Below are 26,388 nucleotides of genomic sequence, written 5' to 3' on the forward strand. Positions count from 1 at the left end.
AGAACAGCAAGAGTGAACTCTGTGCTGTTCCTGTTTCAGATGGCTACTGAAAATCAGTGGTTACACTAATGTCTTTCCTGAGGATAAAAAAAGTCATGGAAAACATGGAATTGGGAAAGACTACTCTGGTTTTCCCCTCTGCCCTTGAATTTAAAGGAGTCAACAAGATGCTAACAGTGAAGATTTCATTTCAGTTTAGCCACCATGGCTTCTAAAACTATCACGGTCATCTGTCTCTTGTCCAGAGAGACAACCCGGGAAGTGTTCAAGGCTAGCTGGATGGGGCTTTGAGCAACCTGGTCCTATGCAAGGTGTCCCTGCACTGCCAAGGGGGTTGGAACTAGATAATTTTTAAGGAATTTTATTCCCTTCCAACCCAAACCCATTCTATGATTCTATGAGAGGTATTACCTCACCAAAATGCTCTATGTTCAAACCACATTAACCTGCACTAATGATGACTCTGCAATGATGGTAACTGGGTATCCCCATACAGTCTGTTACAGGATCATCAACTATGTGCATCCCCTAAGAGAAAAAACTCCTTTAAGCATTTCTCTTCCTCTGTGGCTTCTGATCCTGACTTGACTCTTTATTGGTCAGAGTGTATGGCAGTCCAACAAGACAATCTCTCCTGGACACGGGAAAAGCACCCCTAAGCCATCCCCACACCAACATCTAGCAAGGTACACAAAGGCACACGAACTGTACTTACGCTACAGTAATGCAGGCTTCTCTAACCACCTGGGATCTGAGGTCCTTGGCTGACAGCTTGAAAGCACCATCCAACAGCCGTAAATGCTGGAAAAACCCATCGTACTGCGCAGCTCCAGCAACAAGCAAGGACCGAACCTTCTTCAGCTAAAAAAATTAATGTGTTTCGGTTAGGACACTGCCAATACGCATTTCAAAATAAGAAAAATAAAGGAACAGCTTCACTATGTAAAAATACATGTAGGCATGCCTTTAAAGCAAAATTTTCAAAATACATGGCTGTAATTTAATAAATCTGATTAAAAAAATATAAATGATACATCACTCAAACATTCTAACCCTGTAAGTGGAAATTTTCATAGCTTCACACAAAGGTACTAAAGCAAGTAGTTAACCTGTAGAATATGTAATTTTGCATAAATGCCAAACTTAAACATGTAAGATGGCTTTTAGAAAAGCTTCCATGTAAATGTCAGCAAAAATGCATTTTAGACTTATTTGATATGCAGAAATTCAAGGTGTAAAAATTAAAATGGAAATTTCTTTCATTACCTGGAGTGTAATTACTTTAGGAAAAAAACATTTTAAAATATCAGTCTGTGCTTTATGATAAGAAGTTTACCGCATTAGTTCGCTGATCCCAATCATGTTTGTCATCTGAGAGAATTTCCCTGATTTTGTTCAACGTTTCTTCAAGTTCTCGACTAGAATAGATCTGAAATATTAAAAATAAAAAAAATAAAAAAAAAAAATCAGCAAGTTTATATTGTTAATATCCCAGGTATTGTGATGAAGAAAAATAGCTTGAGAGAGTGAAAATAAAATTCCAATCCCACAAATCTTAACCCCAGAGTTTCAGAGATCTGTGCAAGGGTCATAAATAAGCACTTTAAAACCAGTCTGTAAGGACATCACTGAGTAATGAATGTTCATGAAAAAAAAAAAAAAAGGCTGAAGAAGCAACATTTTCCTTTCAACTCATCACAAAGATTTTACCTTTCACCTTTGTGATGAGTTATTAATATCCACAATTTCATTAACTCCACTTAAAAAAAAATAAATCTTTCAATAGAAGCAGAGGTTTTAGGTAATCTGCTGCAATAATACAGAAACTCAGTTTCATTTTCATACTCACTCTTATAATGAAACTCAAAATATAAACCCACATTTTAACTCATTGCAACTCTTTTGGAGCTGGGACTCTCTGAGGAACTAATTGGGTTGTGAGAACACCAGAATTAAAATTTGTCTGAAAAATTAAATGAAAAGCCCTCCATAGCTTCTCTATGTATTGCTACTTTAAGACTATAGTTCATTAACTTATACAGTAAGTAAATATAAGGAGCCACCTCTACTCAGAATTCTCACTATACAGTAAGACCGCCATTATTGAAGCCTGAACAATCTGATCACGCAACAATCACTATTTGGTTGTAAATGAACTTATGTCTTTACTGAACTGTACATGTATAAGAATGTATTTTTAAAGAAGAAAGGAATAAAAAACCTACTCCTGAAAAAATATTACTGTCAAATTAAGTGATCTCCCTTCTATTTTCCTGGACATAAGTCAAAGGACGCTTTTTTCTGCTTCCACTGCATATGCAAAATTTAAAGTTTTTTTTCCCTCCAGACTGTGAACAAGTCTAAGAGAATATGAAGCAAATTACTAAGGAGAAACTTAATCTGGCCAGAGTTGTGTTTCTTTAAAAAAAAGTATTTTCAGCTAAACATTTCCAGTTTTTTGGATCAGAAGTTTTTTAACATAATCAGATTGGGCAAAACTCACTGGCTCATCCACTAGCACCTGGTGCCACCTTAGACACCTTCAAGACACAGGGCTGGCAGATGTGGGTCAGGACATCAAGGAAACTCACAGCTTTCTATAGGGAAACCTGGACATCAGCATGATAACTTATGTAGCACCTAAATAGCAGGGCCTGACACTCCCTCAGTAGTTAAGTACAAGACATAATTTTTACATGTGCAAGAGCACACAGAGGAAACAAAGGCCAGCAGTTAGGACACCTTGCTTTGCATGAATTGCTTAGGAACTCTGTCTCTTGAACACACTGTTCTAGCACGTACTTATGCATCTTTGATCTTACTGTTAAAATGATGCAATGACTTTCTTCTGCAGTTAAGCTGAATAATTATTTTCTTGAAAATATCTTAAATTCCCAGGCATCTTAAAATGTTAGGGTTATTTCAAATACAGTCTAGCTTTGCAGTTTCCTGAGTGTATCAAATTAATTTAACTTACAGAAGATATGGAACCTTAACTCTATTGACATCTACTCTTTTTCCAACACTTCAACAGAACATGGTTATGGAGGTGTGCATATTTCATGCTGGAATATGGAGGAGGTGAAAGACATTAGAGCTCTAAAACACCTTCATGCTGCATTTCCAGAATAAACAGGGTAGGAACCTTTTCAGAAACAGATGACTTAGTACACCCAGGCCAGCTTCACTAAAAAGTGAAAAACTATTTCTGAATATACTTTACCAACAAAACTGAGATTTTTATTACCATGCAGCTCTGTGAGCTCTTCCAGGATACACTGTAGAAGCAGCTTTCAAGTTCTATACAGGAGACATGACTGCATCCATAAAAACCAGAAAGCTATTCCTCATGATTACTTTTCCTTTACTGGAAGTCACTAAACATCTGATGTACAACTAACTTAAAATGAACAAATGACTTAATGAAAAAAATTGGGTGAGTGTAACAGACTTACTACTCCACTGCCCACAAAATCAAACACAAGTTTTGTATCACCATTTAATATATTTGTGTATACTAGTAGCCTATTAATAGTTGTTACACAACCCTAGTTTATTCTAACACTAATTCTTGTAAGTACCATACTCTTAAAAAAAGTATTACGTGTGTCTCAGTAAGCTTTTTTATCAAAATTAATTTCCATTAAGAAAGAAAATTTTTATTTTTCTTTGAAAGCGTGAGGGACTAGTCATTGATTAACTCAAGATGCAGCTTCACATTACAGTGACACTTCATGTATCAGAATTCATGACATTACTCAACTTCTTCAGGATCTCCCTTTATCATAAACTACCTTGACCTGTCTCCTGCTCAGTTCAGAGCTTTAATATACCAAAAGCTCATCCTAACAAGAGGAGAGGCAAAAATTTCTCAGGAAACTCAGCATTTCTCTGTGAACTTATCATAAAGAAGTGAAATGCAAAAAGAAGGGAACAGGATAATGCCTTTTGGTGCCATCTAACTGAGGACCATTCAAGGTACATTCAAATCTCAGTCTGAAGTCCTGGTAAAGGTACAAAAACCTTTTGCAAGCTGTTTCATTAAGCAAATCCTGAAAATAGGACTTTTTTGTTGTCAGCCTCTGTGTAATGGGAGAGACCATGTTGTATAGTATAGTACAGGATGAAAACATGCTGGGCACCAGACAAAGAAAGAAACAACCTCCTTCAATGGGTTCATGTCCACGCTACTGGCATTTCTAGGCAGAGAATTAATTTTTTTCTTTAACTGCCAGGCACAAATAGAACTGGCCTAAAGAATATTCAAATTAGCATTGCTATGTAGAATTTAATAAGCGGTATAATTTTATTTTGTCATGAAATGAAAGTCATAATTCCACTGAAAAATCCTGTATTTTCAAGGTTGTACATACCTACTTTAAGTTCACAGGAATAAAACACAATATTTTAATAATTTCTTTTCTCCCTGCCCTCAATTAATTATACTTTTAGGAGGCCAAGATGAAATTATGTGTTCAGCCAGTGACATAATGCATTTTCTGCTCACAAGTTCCCACATCAGACTTTATAAAAAGAACTGAACTTGTTTTCAAACAGATTTTAGTTATTAATGGGAGTTACACTTAATAACCCAAACACAGAATTTTCTTCTGTTTCAGCCAAGGCTTAAGTTGAAAAAACAGTAAGGTTGTAATCTTGAATATGAAGGCACAATCCTGTCAACTACAATACTTTCTGGCACACAGATCCATCAGACTACATCTAGAAATCACCCACCTATCTTCATAAACAGCTTCTATCCATTAGAGGGCAACATACACTTCATTAAAGGCAACTATAACATCAAAGACAGAAAAATTAAAACCTCAAACACAAGTAAGAATGACTATACATATGGAAAGTATTTTCAATATGGGGATTGAAAACCGGGTACATGTAAACAATATGGCATTCCTAAAAAAAGATGAGCTGTCATATGAACAGCTTACTGGAAAGTCAGATCTACCACTGGAGACTTTTAAGGGTGACTTAAAACATATCCACACTGTAAGTAACCTCAATTTATTTGATTAATTCAGATGCACTTAATCTTGATCCAGAATTGAATCCGGTTTTCCATACAGTTTCCTTTCTTACTTTCATTGAAGCCACTACTCAAACCCATAAATGTAATGAAAACAGAAGAAACACAGGAATGGGCCCGGTAACATCCAAACAGCTCTCTCTCCTCATGCTGTCCTTTACTTTTAGGATAATTTGGTAAACTACAGGTCATAAACATTCTTTCTTCACAAGTCTAAGAGAAAAATTTCCCACTTCCTTAGTATTTAATATGGTCACAGAACATAAAATCTGCTTTGGTGTTTTTTCTGAAATACCAGAGATTGTCCACAACCAGAAGCGCGAAGATGGACAGGAAGCCATTATTCCTAAGGACACTAAAACCAAAAAAATCCTGCTTTTTTTCTTGCATGCTCATCCATGAAACAAATAGGTAATTTTGGAATAAGTTATATACCATTTCTCTCCTATGTCCTCACTGCAATTTGAGGGAGACGAGTAAAGACAAATTACTTTCTCCTCTATCTCTTGACCTACCTTCCTAGGCCATTCAGAAGACAGAAAATAACATGTTGGTCCACATCAGGTGGTCACCCCATTTTTGTTCTTGCAGTTACCAACCACGCTGAACAATTAGAGAACTCTGCTTGGGACTGCAAACACTAAGGCACTGAACTACAAGCATCACATTCTCTGTTCTGTGGAATATGGCTCTAACGTAATAGGGATAAACAATATTAAGAGCTGCATGTTTTCATCCTCCAAAGAATTCTTAAAACAGTCTGCAGAGACAAAGATACATAAAGCTCTTCCAGTGTTAGACAAAGATTTCCTTGATGTGACAGGGATCATGGAGATTGAGCATTCCCTCATGAAAGCAGACAGTACTGCTGCCTGCAGAAGCAGATCTAACAAATAACTATGCTAGGGAAATAAAAATAGAACAGAAGTACATATCAAGAAAAGGGAGTCTTACAAAATCCTGTCATTTGGGAACTATGGTTTACTGTGTTTTTGGTTGTGTTCCACACCTCAGCTGCTTAAGGAAAACTTATTCAAAGTAGCTTATTCATAAGCAACACACATATTAAATGACTCAACTATGTGAAAGTATCAAATACATGCAATTCCCACACTAAAAGACTAGAAATTAAAATCTGATCTTTTAATTAAGAACCCAGAATCCAGCAAGTTCATTAGGATGAAAATAAGGCACTAGATTTAATTCTTTTAAGTACTGCTAGAGTAAGGACACATATAGCAGACACAGATTATTACAATTCAGGCAAATTTGAAAATACAATTCTTGTTTTTTAAATTATTTGCCTGTATTATTATTACTTGATTATGCCTTGAAATTGCAGCCCCAAATTTTCCAAATGCTACGTTAATCTTTTTCTTATTAAAACATCCAATTATTTTCACTAGTTTCCTGAAAAAGTTTGAGAAAGGCAATATGGAATTTTAGCCAAAACACAATGTGGTAATAATTAGTAGGACACTAAAGAAAAGGTGGCACATTTTTTTTTGATAACTACTGGAAAAATATAAAGAGCTTTCCATGGAGACTCTAAGGTCGGAGAGAGGGAAAAGTAATGATGCTTGCTTAGAACACTGTAAAATTATGTAAATTTTAAAAGCAGGTTAAAACATTATTACAAATAACATTTCTGAAGACAAACACAAATATACACAGCATCTTACCTGTACAGTAGGAACATCTGTAAATGCCTTAATAAAATCATCTTCATCCACAGCTCCAGCTCCTCCTTCTTTAGAGGAACCTAAATAAACATTAAATACTGTTAAAAAGGATGTAACATACATCAAGGTTTTAAATCTCTTACAACCATCTTTCACCATACCTACTCTCAAACATTTAATATACAATAGTAAATACAAAAATGTTGCACTTTTGTGTGGAATTGTACATCATGTGTATAATCACAAAACCTTGAACACTGACTTTATCATAAGAAAAATAAAAATTACCTTTTTAACCCAAAATTAACAGTTCCAAGTAATTTACAATTTAACAAATTTAATGGTGTCATAATTTTTATTTTTGTGTTTAAATGGAAACATGTTTCATGTAACAATCCTCTAGCAGCTGTCTGCATTCAATTCTGAGACCTGCACCCTGACAATAAAAATGTTCTAAAATAAAGCTCCAAATTTCAAATTATTTACCAGAACAAGAGCTATTCATCACTAAATGGAATTCCTCAAGATGAATTTTCATCTTAACATGCGTGCCTTAAGTAATCAGCCCTGAAAGTCTGGGGGTTGATTTTGGTCTTTTCCAGTATTCCCACATGGAGCTAAGAAGTATGAATTACATTTCTTAGTCTTAAGGTTACAAGAACTCAAACAACAAAAGAAAAGACAGTGAGAAGAATTTGTACTGGAGAAAAATCCGAACTTCAGTGACTTTGTTTTCAGACCACTCACAATGGAACTATTTTCACATGGCAGCCAAAGATGCCCAGCAGAAGGACCAGGAAAGAATACTGACAGGTAACCACCTGCTGGTTTCACACAGGTACATGTTGCAAATTTCATCAAAATCTTGGGCAGAAGCTAAGACAACTCTAAGAAAGAAAACTATTTGAAAACAATGTCTCGATTTTGCCCTCCTGAAAAAACTCAGGTTATGAAGAAAGCCCTCTTTTTAAAAGAAACGAGCTCCAGTTTTCTATCAAATTGAAGAACAAGATCATCAAGTCCAGGCTATGCTACAAGTCTAGAACTCCAATCACAAGGTGAAGTTTGGCAGAACCCTTAAGTATCTCCAATAAGTGCATCAGGAAGGTAATATGACTAAAACATTAACCACATGGAGAGAATCAGTCCAGCTGAACATTTCCTTATTGAAAGGAAAAACATTATCTGTCATAGTAAATGAGTACTCGGGAACAAGTACCTCAGAGCGAGGCCAACAGGATATGTGGCAGAATGTCCTCCCTGACAGAACGTAACTGAAATGGAGGCATCACACAGATAAGATACCTATTTTACTAACTACAGAAAAAATAAAAGCCATAAAGAAAAAGCATTTAAGAGGCTGAGTGGTCAACCAGAACAAAAAGCTAGGAATTCTTGATGAATCAAATTTTTGATTGTGCACTCTAAGAACCATGGTTTACAGTCCCTGATCTCTTAATTATGGTGAAGGAAAATATGTCTGCTACGATTGTATACATGAGTAGTTTGGAAGCATGAGGGTGCAGTATTTTCTACCACAAATTTGGTGGCAAACTTCCTAGATCTCAACACTGCTATGCAGAACAAGATCTCTCACATACCTTTCTCACTAGTTTAAGACCACAGAATCTGAACACAGTACCTGCAGTATGATACAGGAACATGCAATAGATTTTGAGTGCCTTAGCTCCAGGGTGCTGTAAAGAGATGCTGTACACAACACAACACATGTATCTCCAACACCAACTGTCACAATTGCCAGTGGCAGCCGGAAGAGAAAGAAGAAATTATAACCACCTATTTCTTCTCCTTTCAGAGAGTAGAGGGAACAAACCCTTCCATAAAGTTCATGAGTGTTTGACCAGCTAAAAAACACAGAGTGAAAGATCCATTTACACTCAGAACACGCCCCTCTGCCACACAAACTTCTACAGCTCTTCAAAGGGAGAACTCCCTCAACAGAGAAGAATTTTGTGGAGAGAAACCTTGAAAGAAATAATTTAGCCCAGCAGCACCATGTTAAAGTAGGTGGTACAAACAGCTACTTAGATGCTCAGATCATAAGCTCATTTGTTTGTCCACAAATACTCCGACATTTAAGGAAGTCTTAAAGAAACAAAACAATCAGAGTCAACATACAATACCTACTCTGGAAAAGTAAATAGAAAAGTATCGTTATAAAAGTTCTGTGTTATTATTCAGTTACATAAATACACAAACACCTATGTTAACACAGGGAAAAAGCTATTTTGCATTCCCCTTCTCTATTTACTGATGTTTTTTCCTAAGGAATAAACTACAGAAACATTACAAATTGACACATATAGGCCATGAACACAAAAATACAGAAAAATGTTTGGATTTCAAGTATTTCTAGTTCACTGCTGTACACCAAAAAGGAAAAGATTAAAAGGAGATGAAGTTGCCTTTGCTAAGTAAGTAGATGCTGTCACCTTCAGTCTGCCTGAAAGTATCTCTTTTAAAATTATGAAACAGCATGCGTTACATGACAGATACTTCTAGCACCTAAACATCATCCAGTAATGCATCCTGAGCAGTAAGGGAAAATCCTTTATCCAAGGAATAACAATTTTTTACTTCAAAAAGAGAAAGAGGAGAGATAGACTACTATTTAAAATCCATTTGACACAGTCCAGACACAGAGAACTTTCTGTCTTCCTGAGTTTCAACAGCTAGCTCACATTTACAAACCAATTTTCTTTAAAATTAATACTTCCTAAAAGTTGTTTTATTACCTTGTAGACTGGTAAAAAAATATTATGTGACTCAAAGTTATCTGTAAATCACACTTCACTTCTATTTCACTCATCTTTCTCCTCAACTGCATGATCACATATGCATACCAGAATAAAGTATGAAGTAACTTCTCTTCATACTGTATAGAAGTCGTAAGTCCACAATGCCAGAGAAGGAAAAATACTGTTCAATTTTTTCCTTCCCATACCAATCTCTTCGTATTTTTACCAATTCTGTTTACCAAGTCACTGTTTCTGTAGAGACAATCAAAAAATGAGAGAACTCCACCTGCTGTTTCCCAATTCAGGAGAAAGTATTTTACTGTGCTAACAAGATACATAGCAGTCATACACATGCAGATGCCTTCAAAAGATCTCACATGCTTTCGTAAGGCTTGACTCTCCTCTACAAAAGCAGCACCAGTTCAGACAGTTCTGCCACCAGACCCCAAAGTGATATATCTGACAGAGCACACATATAAGCTGTTTTGTTGCCATTGTTGCTTACCTTCTCAGACCAAGCTTGTGATTACAAATTTCTTGTATCTCTCTCTAGTATCAATTCCTTTGACTGAAAAGTGCATGTTCAAGGCTCCCCACGGAACACACAGTCCTCTGACCAAATACGGACAAGTTCAGCTACTGCATTCCTAAAGGCAAGAACACTATAAACAATTCTAGGGGGCTTTAACCCCACTGCATTTTTAACATCTTCAAGTGCTCAACACACAGCTAAAATCCAGAGCCTCATCAACTGGGTAATTACATTACCCTGTCTTTGGACTTGAATCCAGCTGAGCTTTTTTCAGCTGAGACTCAGAAGAAAAAAATTCTTTCATGGAGAGGAAGAAAAATACACACAAGACATTCATCTACATTGTTTGTTAGTTTTCATTCATAACCTTTATTTATTCTTATTCTTCAAGCCTTCCAGTTAGACTCACAGAGGATCCTGGAAGTCTCAGTTCCACTTCAGGAAGCTGGTGAGACTATACCAAACGTAACAGAGATGCTTCCATATCAAGTCTGTCACAGCAGCTGAAGCCCCTCTCAGTTTTACAGTGAAGTTGTGGGGGTTTTGATAGGTTTCTCTTTTTTGTGTGTGTGTCTTCAGGTTTGTTTTGTTTGTTTAAACTGAAGTTCAGTGAGTGTGGAAATGGAAGCAAAAAAACCAAACAACAAACACCTCACTTCCTGCAGACTGCTAACAGAGATGACAATTTCATGAGTTCAGTTTAAGGGTTTCTAACATTTTGCAAGATCCTAGGAGTCTTTTTTTGGAAGAAGGTTTATTCCAGTCACAAGGCTGAGATCAGCACTGAGAATAACTAAACACCAGAAAGGGTACTGTATGCAAGCAAGAAAATTACCCAGCCTTCTGTGAAATCAATTTTTTCACCCAGGAGTTATGTCCTGTGGTTGAGTTCTTCCCCTCTTCAGCCCTTATGCTCTCCCCAGCATTATCTACAAATCTGTACATCATGGGATGACAAAACAACATGGGACAACACTATATGGGGAAAAAAAAGATGCTGAATGTGATTTTGGACTTGTATTTCTGTTTTGAAACAGAGAAATAGAGAACTGCTTATTCAAAGCATGCCTAACTGTTAAATAAAGTACACAAGTGCTGGCCTAAAAGTACCAAAAATTTTTCTCAATCTGTATTTGGTAGCAGGCCTGTCAAATTCATTTTTTTTCTACTTTTGTAAGTCTATTAACAAAAAATTTCACAACAAAAAATTTCCCTGTGAAAAAAAGGGAACTTCAAAGCTGATATAGAAACTTAGGAGTAAAAAGTACTCTAAAACTTTGTTTTGCTCTTTGTTCCTAAAATCTTTTTCTCAAAATGTTTCCCAAAAATAAATTTAACTATTTTCTGATACAACATGCATCACAATTTAACACTGGGATTTAACTGAAAGGGATACTGTTTCTCAGATGTCTTTTATCCCTCAGAAATCTCCAACTGCAGGCAATATCCTACATAAACACGTATCTAGAGTAAAATGATGGGGACTACAATTTTTTTTTCCCCTGAAAGACAACAAAATGTTATGCCTTCGTCTCAGATAATTCAAAAGCTTTATTTCTTATCTATCAGCGACTGAAGCAAAAGATGCAGATCATTCTGGACTGAGAGAAAAAAAGCTACTGTTACCCTTTTGGCTTTGTAGGTTAATAAACAACCAGCTGGAAATTAGGAACAGCCAGCAGCTTCAGCTCTGCGTGGGATAAATGGCCAGAATAAGCTCAAGTACTTACTCAGCTTTTCATATAATAGGTTAACTGGGAACTCCCACTCACTCCTACTGACCTCTCTCATTCCAGCACTGGTACTGCTGAGCACTAAGTCACAAAAGGGAGTGGCTAAACCGAGAATAAAATAAACTGGCCACGAAGAATAGTTCCACTGAGCAACTCCCCTAGTCTGCCTCACTGTGGGGCCATACAAACACCAAGGCAGCACAATCCAGTGGCTGGCTCAGGATACAAATGAGTTAGAGAAGACAGGAAGGAAATTAGCCCAGGCAGCTTAAAAAGTACAGCTGCTGAAAGTCTAAGTATAGGCTGAGGGGAATAGAGGAATACTTAAACAAAATGAACTCAAGGAAGGACAACTGCATAAGCTACATAGTGAAACGGACAGCTTCTCTCACAAGACACTGAGTGGAGTGGATCTAAGCAGAGTGATGATACCAAACAAAAATAAACAAACAAACGAGGCAATGCACACACACAAGCTATAAATAATAGATCACAACAACCCTACCAGTGATGAAGACACAAAACCTAATTGTTCCTTCAGCATGGTACTTGCAATAATAACCACATTCTGCTCTCAGCCACAGTGGGCAGATGTCGTAAAGGTCATATTTCTTTGAATATACATTCTGCTGTTACTCTCTCTAACTGGGATTTTTCCTTCATCTTCTGTAGCTCTCGGTCTTTGCAAAATCTACTTGTTTATCCTTGGGTCAGGCCTTATTATTTACTTTTAAAGTGGCATCTGTTGGAGGCCAGGGAAGGAAATTTCCAGTGCTTCATGATTTGAATAACAACCTCTGAGACAGCAAGGGTGACTTTTAAGACAATGACTCTGATAATGCCCTACTGTACAGACTGATTTCAATCTCAGGAGCTCAGTAAGGAGTCTCCTTATCTCTCCAGGTATCATAACATAACTAAAATAATCTAGAACAGTATCTTTTCATATGCACTTTTCATAAGTCTGCTTCTGTAAAACAGGAACCAAATGTTCAGAAAAATGACTAGAGATTGAGAAGTTTTAAAAATACCCTTCAGGTTTTAAACTACTGAGTTATTTGATACACTGCATAGAGACCTTGATGTATTAACAGATTCTAACATTCTAAATGTTATTATTTCCAGGTTTTGAAAACCAATCTGTGAACTTCAACTGACAAACTTAAATAAAAACCTCTCATAAAACAAGCAAATAAGCATTCTTCAGTCTCAAGTATCCATATGAAGCACAAAGGTGTTCTTTCATCATTGGGTGATTGAGAGTCACTTAGATGCATTCAGCTTGCCTGCTTAAGGTAGGAAAATATTTGAGAGCAACAAAGAAGTAGCAGTTGCTCGAGTAAAAAACACTTTGATCAACGTTAGACAAGATTTTTTTTTTTTAAACAACCAGAGTTTCAGATAGCTACACTGGTATATCCTACAGGATGGATATAATTAGACCAACTTAGATAAAATTACGTTAGTTTAAGTAACTTTTACTGTTAGCATCACTTACTGGCCTTCCTATACAAGTTAAGAAAGAGATAATGCTGCTAATTGCCACAAATCTGCTGGTAAAACTTTTGGGAAGAGCTGCAGAGGTCCTAGCTTAGATAAAAGTTTTCATCAGCTGAATTTCACCTGCCTTGTGTCCATCTCCTGAAGAAACAGCAACTGCATCTGCAAACAAGTAACTCCCCATTCTCCAAAACCTCTCTGTTATTATAAACTTTTGCAAGCACACACCGTGTCTTCCAGGGAAGCCTTACAAATAGAAGTTTATTGGGAGACTGCCTTATTGGGTTGCTCAACACATTTGTCTTACGGTAGTTATTACCTGCATATAGGGAAACAGGAGAGTGAGAGAACAGCAAAAGGAACCTGTACCAGTCTCATGGGCCACTGCAGCTCATGATTCAGTAACTTAGCCTAAAATGCCTCTGACTGAAGCTGAACTGCCTTTGACAAAGACACCCAGGCAGACAACTAGTATCAGCAAACCTGTCCAGCTGTTCCAACACAAGCCACCAGAGTTTTTTTAATTAATTTCAAAAATGTGTTTTTAAATCACCAAATACAATACTAAACTCAAATGAACCTTTCCCCCCCCCACCAGCATCTGGACTGGCAAAGCCTTCATGTTGTTTTAAGCCAGCTTAGAAAACAATTCAAGTGACTAAGCAGAGCAGAAAAGCATTCACTAGAAAGTCCACTTTAAGGAAAGTGACAGATTAATTCTGTCATGTTCAGCTCCAGTGACTGACACTCACTATGAACTGACCTGTCCACACCACTTCTTCCAATGCCAAAACTCATCGTCCCTGAGGCACCCAGAAAGTCATTCAAACTGGAACAGCAGCATAAACTGAAAAAAACAGCCCAGTATCTTAAAATACCTTTACAATATCTTGCATTCCTTACTTTATCTGCCTGTGTTAGAAATCTGGCAGACACAGAGAACTTCCCAAGAGAGCCCACCTGTACCTCGCCTGTTCCATTAAAACATTCCTCCTACATGCCAGAGACATTGCTCATGAACAGAAGTTTCCACCCAGCAAGTGAGTGTGCTGTCTCCAAGGGCTGAGATGCTAAGCAGACCTCTCTATACAATTATACACCCCACCAGAGAACAGGAGCATGTGCCTCTGAGGACAGACAAGTGCCTCTGAGGACAAGCAGGAGTGAACTGCACTTAAAGAAGAAAAGTGGTACCAGGTTTCCAGCTATTAGGATAGCACATCTCAAGCCTTGAGGTGTGATGTTAATCAGGTACAAATACAGGACTCCTGTACTAAGAGGAAGCACAAAATAATTCTTAGGTGGACTGAAGATGACAGCACCAGCATGCACACTGTAAATTTTGAAGCTGCTTTTGAGCACGCAAATTCCTTTGGAATTATGTATTGGATATTACATGCTCCAAGAAACTTAGTAATGTCTGAAGCTGATTCTTAACAGTGAATGCATAGCTGCAACAAGTTTAGCCTCAATTCCTTTATACACAGTTTCACAGGTACAAAAGATTAATAAAACTAGATCTTCACAGACATGTTGTAGAGATCAATTCAATTAATAAACATTTACCAAGCACACAGTAAATAAGGAAATTACAAAATAATAAAATGAAAGTGTTATACTTAGTACAAAGTTTGGACAGCATACATTAGGTAAGACCAAAGCCTGGATGTGGAGGAAGACAAGCAGTTGCACAAGCAGCAAGAACACAAATGCCTACTTTTAGGCTTATCTAAAATTGATTAATGTTGGTTTCTACTCAACTGTAAGCTCATGCAGTCATCTTTCAACTCATGCACAATGTTCATGCTCCCATGGTAATCTGTCAAAGCACTCATGTATTTCTTTTCTCTCTTGGCACTCAATTTTCATAAATAATTAAAAGGACATACATTTGTGATCCTGGCTCATTTGTTCAGTTTCAACAGGTGAGTTTTGAAGTTATACTAATATTATGAACATGATAGTATTACTCTTATTTTTAGTTTTTAATGTAACTCCATAATAACCTATTTACACTTTAATTTGATCCAGTTTTACATTTGAATGGGGAAAATTGCACTAATTATTTTACCTTACAGAAATTACTGAGAAAAAGCAGGAACACAGACAGTTGATTTGTATCATCTGTAACTGATGCCAAAACAGAATGATTTGAGATACTGCGATGTAACTGTTTCAGTAATATAGAATTTTCATTACTGTTGTCAGAGCCCATTTCTGTATTCCATTCTGGAACAATTTAAACAGACACTTTATTAACAACGATTCACACCACCTGTCACCACAAACTATACAATTACCATTTTTACATGTTCTAGATAATACATTTTTATCTTTTACTTCTGAAAGTTCACTAAGGCAAGACAGAAGGTCCAAGTAACTTGACTATAATGAATTGTTTTTCTCTTATATTTTAAAAAATGTACATGTTCGAAAAAACCATTTCCAACACAAGTGCAAATACTTATATTATAAAAATAATTTCCATTCCCTGCTTCTCTGCTTGAAAGCATATACCATTGTCAAAAGAAATGAAACAAGTTTCTTAAGACTCTTCACCCACACACCACCCTACAAAGAGGAATGACACCTGCTACTTCACAAAGCAGCAATGCAGGAACGTGTTGGAATGGTTGTCTTTGCTTACTCTGCAACACAGTCACAGTCCATAAGGACTCCAAGTGGCAGGGTCAGCTGACTTTAGTCCATCTTCCTCTTCCCTCCTTCCTCTTTTTCCTCCTAGATTAACCACCATGAAAATATAAACAAATTGCTTCCCCTTCCTATTGCTTGAAATAATCAGTGCTCAGTGTTAGCAGCTAAACAAGGGCTGGGTTGTCTTCCTTATTCTCGTCACTGTCTGGTACAACCGTAATTGCCAGTAAGGTGTCTGGGACCAGAACCTCAGGCAGAGACGTCACAAGCAGGCTGGGCTACATCTTTGGTGAGCTTTTCTCTCCAGACCTCTTCATTCATGCTCTGCTGGTACTCTCTCCCTATTTTATCCATTTGTACGCTGACTTCCAGACTGTGAGCCTTTTGAGAAAAGACTGCCTGATATAATATCATGCTTATGCTAACATAATCAGTCCTACAATCTAACTGAAACTTCTAGAAATTAAGTGAAAAACAGGGTAGCACAAACAATCAACTGGGTGACACAGAAAACAGAGAGACTAATGAAGTGTTATAGACACATACACATATTTTCTGAAGGTATGTGTATAGGTGTATAGGCATTACATATATATATTCATAATTTATCATGTTTGTTTGATTTCATTCAGATTCCTTATTAAGGTGGATTTTTCAATCCCCCTGATGAATAGAGCTGGATACAGGAATGAAAACCCCAGTAATTGCACAACCATTTATAATGGTCCAAGGAGAACAGAGCACTGATCATATGAAAGGGAACCCTAAACTCAAGTGCCATACAGGGAAATAAACAATAACAAAATCCAATAACTCTCAGAGGACACAGAAAGTTTAAATTCCTCCTACTTCCCTGAATACTGGATTAGGTAAAAATAGCTGCAGTTCATGACCACAAGATTGCAACCCAGAAATTCCATGGGCAAGGATCTCTTGGGATGGAAGTTAATTGACATTAACTGTGGGGAAAAAGAAGCAAATAGGCATTCTGTAGCAAATTCTCTGATTCAGACTGATACCCAAGGCTAATCTCTAGGGCTGCTCAGAATGACAAAAAGACTTACTAGCTGGGATGTTGAAGAAAAACCCTGGAATTTCACACCACCATCTGGAAATCAAAAAGGAAACAAAGTGCCACAGAATGTCAGGGGTGCTTTGCTGACTAACATGACTTCAGAGCAGCTTTATGTCATACAAAGGGTGAGGGTAGAACAATGAAAACAAAAAATTCCTAGTTTATTTTACACAACAAATACAGCACTTTGGAAATCAAGTAATGAGGGCTAACAAGAATAGTAGAGGACACATTCACAAACTTATTTTCTGCAGAATTCAAAATTTAAAAATAAAACACCCTTATGGGTATAGATTATGAATTCTGTTTTGTTTTTTGTACAAGTGAACATAGAACTTTCTTGAGTCTGGAGACAATTGATACAGTGAACATGAGTCTATCTTGTTTCAAGCCTATTCACTAACAATGTGTATTTACAGTTCCACAATTACTGAAGTCCTTTTAACACAGATGTTTCTTAACTACAACATGTAGTTTTAATGAGGTTAACTTCAACTGGCTGAGATTTCACCTGTCAGCCTCATATTTGTTTTATGCAGAGCCTTTTCATTTAATTTTTTTTTATACTAAAGCCTCCAAAGGGTCAAAAATGTCTTCTGCTAGGAAACTGAGCCAAAAAAAGCAAATAAACACCATTTAATACTTTTCAACAAAGAGATGTATGTCTGTTATTGAGAAGGGGGAAAAAAGCATAATGACAGATAGAAAAACCTAACTTAAAATTTCCTAAAGCTGGGAACAGCTTCCTACAGTTCCTTTATGTATGGTGTTAGTATAGTTCTTACAGCCTTCTTCTGCCAAACTATTCACCTGGTTCAACCAGGTTTTCCAGTTACTTGATTTCTACAGATATGTTGTTTCACAAAATGTAACAATGTTGTCAGTATGAAACAATAACCAATACATAACTTTGCCAGCCCATCAGTGTACTAAAGATTTTAAAAAAAACCAATGAACTAAAGATTAAAATGCATCATGCAGTATCTTCCTGCTGAAAATGCTGCAAAAAGTATGAAGCTCACCATGTTTCAAATTACAAGAATAATAATCCCATCCCACAGAGGTTTTTATGAGAAGATACAGAAGAAAGTTAACACAAACTTCTGTCATGATTATATTTCATCAGCAAGCACTTCTTCCAAAGGCCACATGGCTCTTCTGAAGAATCACCACTTCTACATTTAACCCATTTTAAAGACTACTGGCCTAAACTGACATTTTGGTAAAAGAGAGGATGACAGACTTCTTGTTGAGGCAGCCTGAGGTTTCCTACTAATACTTAGATTACATAAAGCTTCCAAATGGTATACAAACAGGCAATTCCCTAGAAGACTTGGAACAGAGATTTCACATTTGCAAGAGAACTTGCCAAAGACAAGGTAAGAGGTCTCTCATAAGAGATCTTCAACAGCATAGGGACAGGAATATAGCTCATTTGGCTGACATACTCAAGTCCTTTTCTACTGTAAATTATGGTGTCACTTACGATTTAAAAGCTACTTGTGCCATACTGCCAAGAAAAAGCCCCTGAGTATCCATTTCTGCAAGGCCAGAACACAGAGTGCATATCCTCAGTAAGAAGGCTTTAGAGCAAAGAGGTATTTCCAGAGGCTCTACCACCTCAATGAATAGCTGAGAGCAAGTGTATCAGAAGGAAGTAGATCAGCTGTGTGCTTGCTGGCAAAGGTCTAACTGGGGAAACGAATTGACCAGAGTAAGAAATATGCCAAATAAAGCACTGTCCCATTAAGTGGAAGACCTATCACTTCTCATTCATCACTAACAAGAAGCTCAGTGTCTGAACATCTCCAAACAGAAAAGAGGAGAAACAGCCTGCTGGATTCTTTACTCCCAGGGCAGTAAACCACTGTGGCTGCCTGAGTACACCTCTCAGCAAATCCACAAGCTCTACAAGTCTTCCCATCCCAACTGCTAATAGGAAAATGTCTGGCACAGTCTTTCCCAGCACAAGGAGAGAGAATTCCAGGCTGAGTAGGACGCTGTTATTGCTCATATAAATACCTGTTTCACCTGCCTTCCTGGACAATGATGTTGGACTTCAGTGCCACCAAAGTACATTTCCTACATTAAATGGAAAATGCCCAAAACAGTAAGAAATTATTTTTCTGTATATCAGATGGGTCCTTTCACTTGAACAACATATCTGGGCAATGGTGGAATTACCCATTTCTTCATTAAGAACCATCTCCATGATGTATCTAAATGAAAAGCCAAGCACACAGGCATCTGAGGTATAATTCAGCACATGTCAGCAGATAAGAAAGCTGGCAGCATGGCTAAGGAATTCCATTTTCTAAGTCTCATGACAAGGTAGCCTCAAATCCTTTCTGGACCCAGGAAAAAAATCTGTAGTTTGTTGTCTACAGCTCTTAGGAAAATAAATCTTTGTCAAATAACATCCTATGAAAAGGATCTCTGGGATCCTTTAAAATATAAAAGGCAGTTAAAATGAATGGAACTTGCAGTAATCTCAGCCTTTGTTCAACACAATTTCTATCTGCACTAAATTCTGCCTGGTCACAGAAGTCCGAAGAGGACAAACTGCAGTAAAAGACCTGCTTCAACTGCAGGTCGCTTACATGACTTCGAAGATTTTTGAGGAAGGGAAATAAAAAGCAACACTGTTAAAGGAGCTGCTGCTAGTTCTTCCTCCAAGGCTGAACTGCATGGATTTATGGAGAGATGGAAAAAAGGGACAGGCAGGAACAACAGGTGGCAGAAGCACGAGGTGAACAGTGAAAGCCTGAAATACCCATCCAGTGCTGATGAGGAAAAGGCGAGAAATGGCACGCCCACTGACTACTGGCTTGGAATGCAGTGGTGAGCACAAGGACTTGGGACTGTAGGATACAGCAGAGCCTTACTACATCAGCAAGAGCAAACAACTTCCAAAACTATAATTTTACTCTACAGAGATGGCAATTTCAAGGCTGGATGAAAATCTCAGGTGTCCTTTAGGCACCTGCAAAGCAGATCCTACAGAAATTGGATGTGAAAGAGCATCAAGGTTTTGATGTATTCATAAAGATCCAGGAAGTCTTTCGATAAGCAGAACAAGATGCCCTGACTGGACTCTCCAAAGACGATAGTTCTCTGTGGAATAAAGCTTCCCAAACCCAGCATTTTGTCCCATAATGACAGTGTGTCTCTAGACACTTCTGTTCCTGTACATGTCTCAGTAGCTGTTTCTGACCACTGTCAGATGGGACACTGGACTGCCCAGACCTCTTGTCTGACCTAGTGTCATTGTTCATATGAAGATTACCACAGGAAGCGCCTCACTTCTGGAAGAGACTATGACCTTATTGTTTTAGAAATACATTTGGCATCTATACTAATGTTCTTGATTAGGCTAGAAGATGCAGGATTTGTAAATACTCTATTAAAATTCTGACTACAGATACAGTACAGAATAAAAAAAGAAGGGAAATAGATGGGTATATAAACACACCCCAATATTTTCCACAGTTGAAAGAAGATGATATAAAGCAAGGAATGACCATAGTGCTCTGGTTTTGGCATGTTTAATTTAATTTTTTTTAAGTTTGGCAATATAGAAAAAGGAGAAAAAATAATGTAATAATTTTTGGAGTTTTAATCTGTTTGACCACTGTATTTTTAGATTAACTGAAAAAATCAGTAAGTGGTTATTCTGTTTTTATCTCCCTTCACCTTGCATCTCCATGTTTTTACTGCAGAGTATGTAAAGTGAAAAGCCTACATGTAAAAAAACAATTACATTAAAAACCATCTATATTTAATAAAATATTATTAAAAGTCCATATTGAAATAAACAGGTATTGTAAGCATTCAGTTCTGGTATTATGTATATTAGTCTTGTCTGCAAAAAACAGCATGCTTCAGGTTAAAGGAGATGACATTGTAATTAGTTATTTATATTTACTTATTTATAATACTTACTTATGTGCAATAATAACAACAATAATAAATATCAATGAGATAATTTCCATTATGGAATCTTTTAAGTGGTATTTTCTTATACTATTCTGATATATATTACTATCAATCCTCAGTTACACTATGACAGTGTTAATCCAGCCCTATGGAAATCTTCATTTTATTAGCAATTCTTAAGATCACCACTGAAAAACAATACATTTTCAAAACATTAGCTTTATCTCAGTAATGTGAAAATACTTAAGGTAGCTTGTCTGCCCTGTATATCATCTTCCAAATTTTATATTTGTTTTGCAGATTACATACAGGTTTACATGAACAGGAAGATAGAATAATTACTCTTACAAAAACCCCTTACTAAAAGAACCACTTATTCATAAAAACCCTGTACCTGAAGTATGGTGTATTTCCACAGAATTATTTATTTTGTCTGAATGTGTACATGAACCATCAAAAAAGCATCCACTTCTTTAGCAGTAAACAGTTGCTTTTGTTAGACTACCCCCGCCCTAAAAAAATGCGGATTTCCCTGTTCTAAGATCATAATTACTAAGCATTCCTCATTACACTGCTTTGAAGCCATACCATGCAAAAAAATCCTGCCAGGGGTTTTGGCCCTCATTTTTTATTTTTCACAACCAATTTCACAATGCTGACAGTTAAAAGAATAATAATAATAATAATAAGTCATCCAGATGTAATGTACACCTCTGATGAGAGCTCTGGGTGATGGCTAATTCTCTCTAGCCACGTGAAACAGTACAGACCTACAGTAAAAATTTCATCTACACAGACTTTCTCCAGAATTTCACAGGATATTTATATATACAGAAAGTACAGTGTGGATTCCGGCAAAGACACCCCATATGTATATGTGTACATATATATATATATATATATATATATATATATATATATATATTAATTTCACCAACATAAATGCTATCTCCAGACATTAATTTTATTTATAATATCAGAGACCTTAGTAAACTCAGTGTACACTCAAAAAAACAGACAGACATGCACACACCTTTACAGATGAATAATTACATAAAACAGGGTCCCTTACTGTTCTCAGCTCTGCAAAAATACTGCAGTCATGAATTAAACATCACCTTACAAAGTTCTCTGTTTTGTGCCTACTCTGGCAAGGTTTCTGGGAACACTGATTAAAATGTGAATAGCTTTACATTACCTCCAACCTTAGGCCCACCAGCTGATCCTGGCTTTCTTGCACTGTTTGAAGGATTTCCTGGCTTTTTAGGTGCCGGAACCTTGAAGGCTGAAGCAGCTGATGATGGCCTATTTCCATCCACTGACTCTTCATCATCAAAGCTTTTGTCTAGAAAAAGATATGTTAAATAAAAATAAGCTATTAGAATGGGGTGTGTTATTTCCTAACCAACTATTTTCCTTCACGTTTCATGCAAATTCACAAAATGCATAAATAAATACAAATATTTATCAGTTTGTCCAGAATCCAACCTAGGAATAAAATGACAATGGGAGATAAACAGCATTTTCCACAGCTCAAGTTCTTATAAGATATTATTTTACCTTCATAATTAACCACAGTAGGAGTGAGCACAAAAAATGAATCCTACACATCCACTCCCACAAAGGGAAAATACCTTTGCACAGACTGAATTTTTTTAACCATTTCTTAATATTTTTCCAAAAGGAAAGCCCTTAATACAATTTTTATCATTCTAGTCTACCAAAGAAAAATGCTTCTCCTTTTCCTTCTTTCACTCATGCATGCATTTTCTGCTACACATCCTCCCACAATGTGTCTAACTAGCACTCCCTGTCTCCTTCCTTCCACCCAGATTTTTCAACTTACAATCACAGATCCTCTTGCAGATCAGTCGCCTCATTCCTCTGATAGCTCTTCAATCCCCTCACCTTAGGACGGACCAGCACCTCACATGGCCACATGCAGTAAATTCTTAATACTAATCAAAGATTTTATCAAAATCTGCTCGCAAACACCCTAGATCCACCACTGAGATTTGTGCCGGCATCTTTCTCTCCCTTCCCTGCACTAGGTGCTGCACAACCAATGAGCTGCAAGGTGACATCATCTTCTGGGAGCCAACGCCAGAGGAAAAGGTGAAAATTCTCCATGCAAATAAATTCATTCCCACACACAGTATTTGCCACTATTCCAATCCTTCGTTAAAAAAATTAGACAGGCAGACAATATTCTGGGGCTTGCACTCCTCTTTCCTATAATTTCAGGTTTGTGTATTTTTAATCATGAAAGAAATTCATCTCTAGTGACTAAACAGTCTCCATTCTAAACTCAAAGTATTGTGCCTTAAAAGAACCCCAACATATTCCAACAGTAGAACATCATGTTTTCCCCACCCAGTTAGGGAAGAAGGATTTATCTATACGCTTGAGCACAGAACACACACCCTGTGGTTCCTACAATAAATAAAATGGGCGAGGCTGAGACACAGCTGCACTACAGTAATGAAAGACCAATTTAGCATATTACCTGCTCTAAAACCTGCCATCTGTAAAAAAAATAATAAATTAATTGCAAAGCTTCATCATCTGTGGAATGGTTAACTGTTTACCCTTTGCTTATTCAGAACTTGCTCCCAGGGAAATGTCAACTATATTTAACAATGTAAGCCTCCCAGAGGAAGGCAGCTTGCACTAAAGGGTAGAGCAAGGTTTTGTCCAGCAGCATTTGCAGCACCATCGAATGTCAGAACACCCTACATTTAATGTGTCCAAGATCACTGCTGCTATAGTTAGTACATTTTTCTAGCATTTGCCAAAAGCTGTTTTGCACTAATGAATCTCCACGATCAAAGAAACAAACCATCACAAGAAAAATACTGATGCATATTAACCATTTTCATTAACATTATTTCCTCCTCTCCTATAAAAACTGATTTTTAAGTGAATCTTGCTAAGAGTGATTGTTTGGATCTGTAAACTCTCCGAATCAGAGGAAAAGGCATCAGCCTTCCCCCTCACTGTCCTGTGTGTTGCCATGGAAACAGCACTCCCGCTCAGCATACGGGCTGAGCCAGAATACATTTTGATTCCTGATGCTTTTACTCTCACTATCTTAAATAGAACCAGACATCAAGATTTTGAGCAAGGAAAACCACTAACACAAAGGCCAAATTAAGTGAAATGGCTTTAACACTGTCATAGAAGGGTAAGTGGCAAGGGTTACTATCAAGGATACCTGCAACATTACAGGTAATTTTTGAAATAATAACGATATTAAAAATACCTTACAGATTTCTTAACAGCATGAACAGATCAACACCAGCACGTGAGTATGGAATCATGAAAACAGACTAAAAGTGAAAACACACTTTGCAAATAAAAATGGTTCTGTTGCTGCACTTTCAAATCTGATGAAGAAACAGGCAAGACTTTCATGCTACTACCCAACAGCTCTACAATGCAGCACTGATATGCAAATAGTCCACAAGCATTTCAAACAATAAAGTTATTTGCAATACAATTTTAAAAATGGAAAGCGAGCGTTTGCTCATTTATGCAAAATCTCCTAATCAAGAAAAATCTAGACAACCCCAAACAACCATGTACTTTGGGAACCAGTGACTCAGATAAATTAATTTTATTTTTACCAAACAATTCATTATGTAGGAGTGCCAAAGATGGGTAATTGTAGAAGTTACTGCTCAACCCCAAAATGTGCAAACAGAATTTCAGAAAAAAATGCAAAGGCAAATGTTTCAACCTTCTGATGTGTAGTATATATTAGAAAATACATTAAATAATGTTCTTAGTAATACTGTCAAATTACTTTGCCTAGTTAAAGGCATACATTTAAAAGACTTAAGACTGGATTAAAAATATACACCATAAAATAGTTTTATACAGTTTTCAGTCCACATGATGGATGAAACTCATCTTTTTAAAATAAATGCCTTTTAAGTTACACAGAACTGATTTCAACCACCAAAATATGCAAGTTCTTAACCAGACTTTTCATAGCTTATGTTAAAATAAATTAAAAATTGCTGTACAGTTACCTGAAGTTTCCCAAAATGACCGCACAGTACCATAAGCATGTAAAATTAATGGCTCAAAATGATCTGTTTGAACTCTATTAGGGCTAAAGTGATTATGCAGCTGGATTTGCGCTGGATTTGCTTGTTTTTTAAATAAACATAAGCAGGAAAATTTCATGTTGTCTTTTAAAGAAACCAGAGGTTTCTCCCACCCTTTTAGGCCTTTACACTTTCATTTCCCTAGGATTTACCATCAAAATCCCAAGTGATCTTTAGGGACATTCCATTTTCACAAATATGCCTTACACTGAAGATCCAAAACATGAAGTCTGTATTTATAGCACTTCATTAAAACAGAGCATTATATTTGCTTCCCCTACAATGCACCTTCCATGTGCTCTCACTCAGCTGCAATGATCCACTTGCTGGTAGCTCCTGTAAAAGCATTTCCATGTACTTCAGCATGGAGCAGCCCAGCTCCAGTTGTAACTGTTGCTCCCCAGGGCATAATCAAGGAGCAGTTCCGCTCAATCTGGCTTTTTACTACGTGCCTCTGGCTGGCCAAAGGACCAGGGATGGAGCTCCTGACAGCCAACACACGGAGCATGGGGATGGCTCTATCTCAGTATCAAACTGGGCCTCTAATGTTATTTTTATGCAGACTACAAACAAAATATATTCCTATAACAGAAGTCATAAAAGCCTAAATGTAACTGGTATTTCAAACAAAGCCATCTGATGAATGCAAACTTTTTTCATTCTAAAATGACTGGATAATTTTCATTCTAGGTAATTTTAACACTTTCAGAGTATCAAATTTTGCATATGCAAATACACCTGACAGCTGAGAAAGCATTATCCCAACCACATTTTCAAACAAAGCTCCAAGGTACTAAAAATAAAAAAGTTGTACAAATTGCTAGCAACACACAGAACATCTTAAAGGAAAAACACAGTAAATTAAAGACACCTGAGCCACAGTTAAATCTCACTACAGTGTTATTGTACTTGATATCTACTATTTTAAACCACATTGGATAAGGAGTTTTGGAAGAACCGTACAGAGAAGAGCCTGGAATCTAGTACTGCCAAAAGCTCCTGAAGAAACCTGAGGAGCAACAAATGCTCTCACTCTGATACAAGCTCTCTTCCAGATGAACTCAACTTCAAAGCAGGGGAAGAAAAAATTCAAGAATAGCTTTTTATCTTCAGAAAGCTAGGAACTCAAGATTCAAAAACTGAGCATTAGACGTTTTCTAATGAAGGGCAGAGATCTGCACCAGAGGATGTTCTGCAGGTACAGCACACCAAGTGAACTGCTACCGATGAACTGCTGTGCCTTTCTATAAAACCTCTCAAGAGCTGTGTAAGAAATCCTTCCAGTAAAAGACCTTCCAAACCAACCTGCAGGACACATCAGAACCCAACATCTACCACACTTTCTGAACTTACGATTTAC

The 26,388-nt window shown here is 37.0% G+C and overlaps 1 protein-coding gene across 50 annotated transcripts in view; it reads right to left on the reverse strand.

Moving 5' to 3' along the window:
* The window catches only part of CLASP2 (cytoplasmic linker associated protein 2), a 143,902-nt gene that overhangs the window by 64,688 nt on the left and 52,826 nt on the right, over positions 1-26,388 (reverse strand). For 42 of the 50 annotated variants that reach the window (XM_086846318.1, XM_086846277.1, XM_086846296.1 and 39 more), the window contains exons 8-11: positions 22,115-22,261; positions 6,727-6,806; positions 1,337-1,429; positions 716-861 (exon numbers count right to left, since the gene is read on the reverse strand). In XM_086846318.1, the coding sequence (XP_086702444.1) occupies positions 716-861; positions 1,337-1,429; positions 6,727-6,806; positions 22,115-22,261 (466 nt within the window). Of the gene's footprint in view, positions 1-715; positions 862-1,336; positions 1,430-6,726; positions 6,807-22,114; positions 22,262-22,762; positions 22,981-26,388 lie in introns of those variants that run through there. The other 8 variants (XM_086846365.1, XM_086846374.1, XM_086846348.1 and 5 more) reach the window with 2 other exon arrangements.

The sequence above is a fragment of the Cyanistes caeruleus genome, chromosome 1, assembly GCF_971803275.1.
Source record: "Cyanistes caeruleus chromosome 1, bCyaCae1.hap1.1, whole genome shotgun sequence".
In the NCBI taxonomy this organism is placed as follows: domain Eukaryota; kingdom Metazoa; phylum Chordata; class Aves; order Passeriformes; family Paridae; genus Cyanistes; species Cyanistes caeruleus.